Below are 2,500 nucleotides of genomic sequence, written 5' to 3' on the forward strand. Positions count from 1 at the left end.
AGAGAGACAGAGAGAAAGAGAGAGGGAGAGAGAGAGAGAGAGAAAGAGAAAGAGAGAGAGAGAGAGAGAGAGAGAGAGAGAGAAAGAGAGGGAGAGAGAGGTCAGTCTCAGTAATGTCTTGCCATGTCATGACAGGCTCATTAGTCTGACTCATGGGTTGAACTCCAAACACAGGATACAGTTCACATCCTACACTGAAGCACTACAGAGGGGAATCATGGGAATGTAAGCACTGCAAACGAGTCGAATATTTACATCTTTTGCATTAGCTGCCTGCAGGCCGTTTATAGGCTAGCGGGTCTAGGTCTGTTTGTGTCTGCTTCTGTTGAAACCCATGGAGGAGGAGAGGGCTTTTTTTCTGAATGGCTCGAGGCCATGTTGCAACTGCTCTCCTCAGGCATTCCATTGACTTCCTCTCTAAAGGATCCCATCTGCCGTGCTGCAGGAGAGAGTGCACTGTGTGTGTGTGTGTGTGTGTGTGTGTGTGTGTGTGTATGTGTGTGTGTGCGTGCGGGGGTAAGATGGTGTTTTTGAAAGAGGGTGAACCCCATGAGAAAAGTCGTGACACAAAGATGTGTGTTTGGTCACTTGGTTACAGTAGCGTCACTGTGTGTGTGTGTGTGTGTGTGTGTGTGTGTGTGTGTGTGTGTGTGTGTGTGTGTGTGTGTGTGTGCGTGTGTACCTGTGAGTGACCGTTTGCACATGTTTTTCAGATTTTAAGGTCAGGCTAGTCTTTACTCTTCTCACAGCCCCCCCCCCCCCTCTCTCTCTGTGTGCATGTGTGTGTGTGTATATTCCTATGCCTGCAATTGGACCCTACACTCTTCTGCCCAAACTGCTGCGTTTAGTCATAATAGTTTTCATTACGGTTCCCAGCTCCAAGGAAAATGTTTACCCAGGTCTTGTCTATCAGCCATTGGGCACAGTCACTCCTAAACTGTATTTAATTCCTCAAATTGCTTTAACGACTTTGGTAATGGTGTGTGGTTTGAGAAGAATAAGCGTCTATCTCTTCCTAATTCCATTGCCCATCAGAAGATTTAAAAACGATCAGATAACTTTTACTTAACTTTTAGAATTACTGTGCACCGGGTTGGCTGGGATGTCGGGGGCTTGGGTGGGAGGACATGACTAACAGTTCAGATAAACCCGCAGGTGTTCCCTCCTGTTGCCCCAACACATGAAAACAAACATGGCTCACCCACGACACGGGGGAGAAGAAAGCGAAGAGAGAAAGGAGAAGAAACGGACGACAACTGAGAGAAATGAGAGCAAAGCTGTGTTCCCGAAAAGGCCGAGCAATGACTTGGCTCGTTAATCTGGACTGATCAAAGAGATTGTCCTCCCTGCGACCGTCTTTGCAGATCAGGGCTGGGTTTTTTTTTGTTTTGTTGCGGATGAGTGTTAAGCCGTCTCTCTCCCTCTCTCTCTCTCTCTTTCGTGGGCCTCCATTCCTCATGATGGACTCTCAACTCTAAACACAACAGCTTGGCCTCATATGGAGGTCTGGTGAACTTGGGGGGGGGACGCAAAAGGGAGGCTAGTGAGACAGCAGACAGGAAATGGGGAGGGGTGGTGTAATAGTGGTGGTGGTGGGGGGGGGGGGAGGGGGGGTGAAGGGGTGCGTTTAAGGGGACAGTGTGGAGGAAGCTGTAAAGGGTGGGTTCAACACTTTTTTTGCACCCTCGCTGGTCACCACGTTGAAAATAACACTGGCACTTCCGACAGCGAGGGAATATAACAAGAAAATATATATAAAAAGAGCGAGAAAGATAGTAAAAAAAGTGGGAGGATGCACCATGTTTGCTAAGGGCAACAGACAGAGCCCTGTTGAAAGGTCACGGGACACAGTTTCTCCAGAAGACTCTAGAAAGTTGATATTTGAGTTGATGAGGACATTTGCCATTCTCACCTCGGTCTGTTGGGCCTTTACTGTTGCCGACGATGACTTTATTCATGTAAATGTACTCCTCATCCCCACCTGTTAGAAACACACAAACAAAAACAAAGACATTTTAAATGGGCAAGAAACTCTGCTGTCCTTACCTTAAGCAATCAGTATGCATTTGGAGCACGCTAAGATATGAAAAAAGTGATGATTTATCAACAATTCTGGATGTCTGCAATTTATTGGTCTCTACAGGTTTAACAGTAATTCTTCATAAACTGTCCTTCTAGGTGGCTTGACCCCTTCCTTCAGTGACCTCTGGTACACACGATGCCTCACGAGAGACTGACCGAGACTCTTTCAGGCAGCTATTGGCCACCAGTGACTTGCTGTGTGATCCACTACGTTTTTTTCCCTGGAAAATATACTGTAGCTTCAAAGGGCCTCGCTCCGGAAACTTCTGACAAACTGTCATGGCCTCCAGAACCTAGCGCAGAGTTATGGCCGATGACATGACTTGCTTTTCACACGAGTTCTTTGTAGCAGTTGAACCTTCTTGTCTCCCCTCTCGTTCACTCAAACATGCACTCCCAGCTGAGATGGGGAAGGAAC

General features: G+C 47.2%; 1 protein-coding gene across 1 annotated transcript in view; it reads right to left on the reverse strand.

The window, feature by feature from the left end:
• The window catches only part of afap1l2 (actin filament associated protein 1-like 2), a 49,926-nt gene that overhangs the window by 30,294 nt on the left and 17,132 nt on the right, over window positions 1–2,500 (reverse strand). The window contains exon 3 of the mRNA XM_076298262.1: window positions 1,913–1,981. Coding sequence (XP_076154377.1) covers window positions 1,913–1,981 — 69 coding nt within the window. The remainder of the gene's footprint in view (window positions 1–1,912; window positions 1,982–2,500) is intronic.

The sequence above is a fragment of the Alosa pseudoharengus genome, unplaced genomic scaffold, assembly GCF_046254945.1.
Source record: "Alosa pseudoharengus isolate Yale_2024_CS ecotype anadromous, Long Island Sound unplaced genomic scaffold, YU_APseudo_1.1 YU_APseudo_1.1_scf_21, whole genome shotgun sequence".
Taxonomy (NCBI): Eukaryota; Metazoa; Chordata; class Actinopteri; order Clupeiformes; family Clupeidae; genus Alosa; species Alosa pseudoharengus.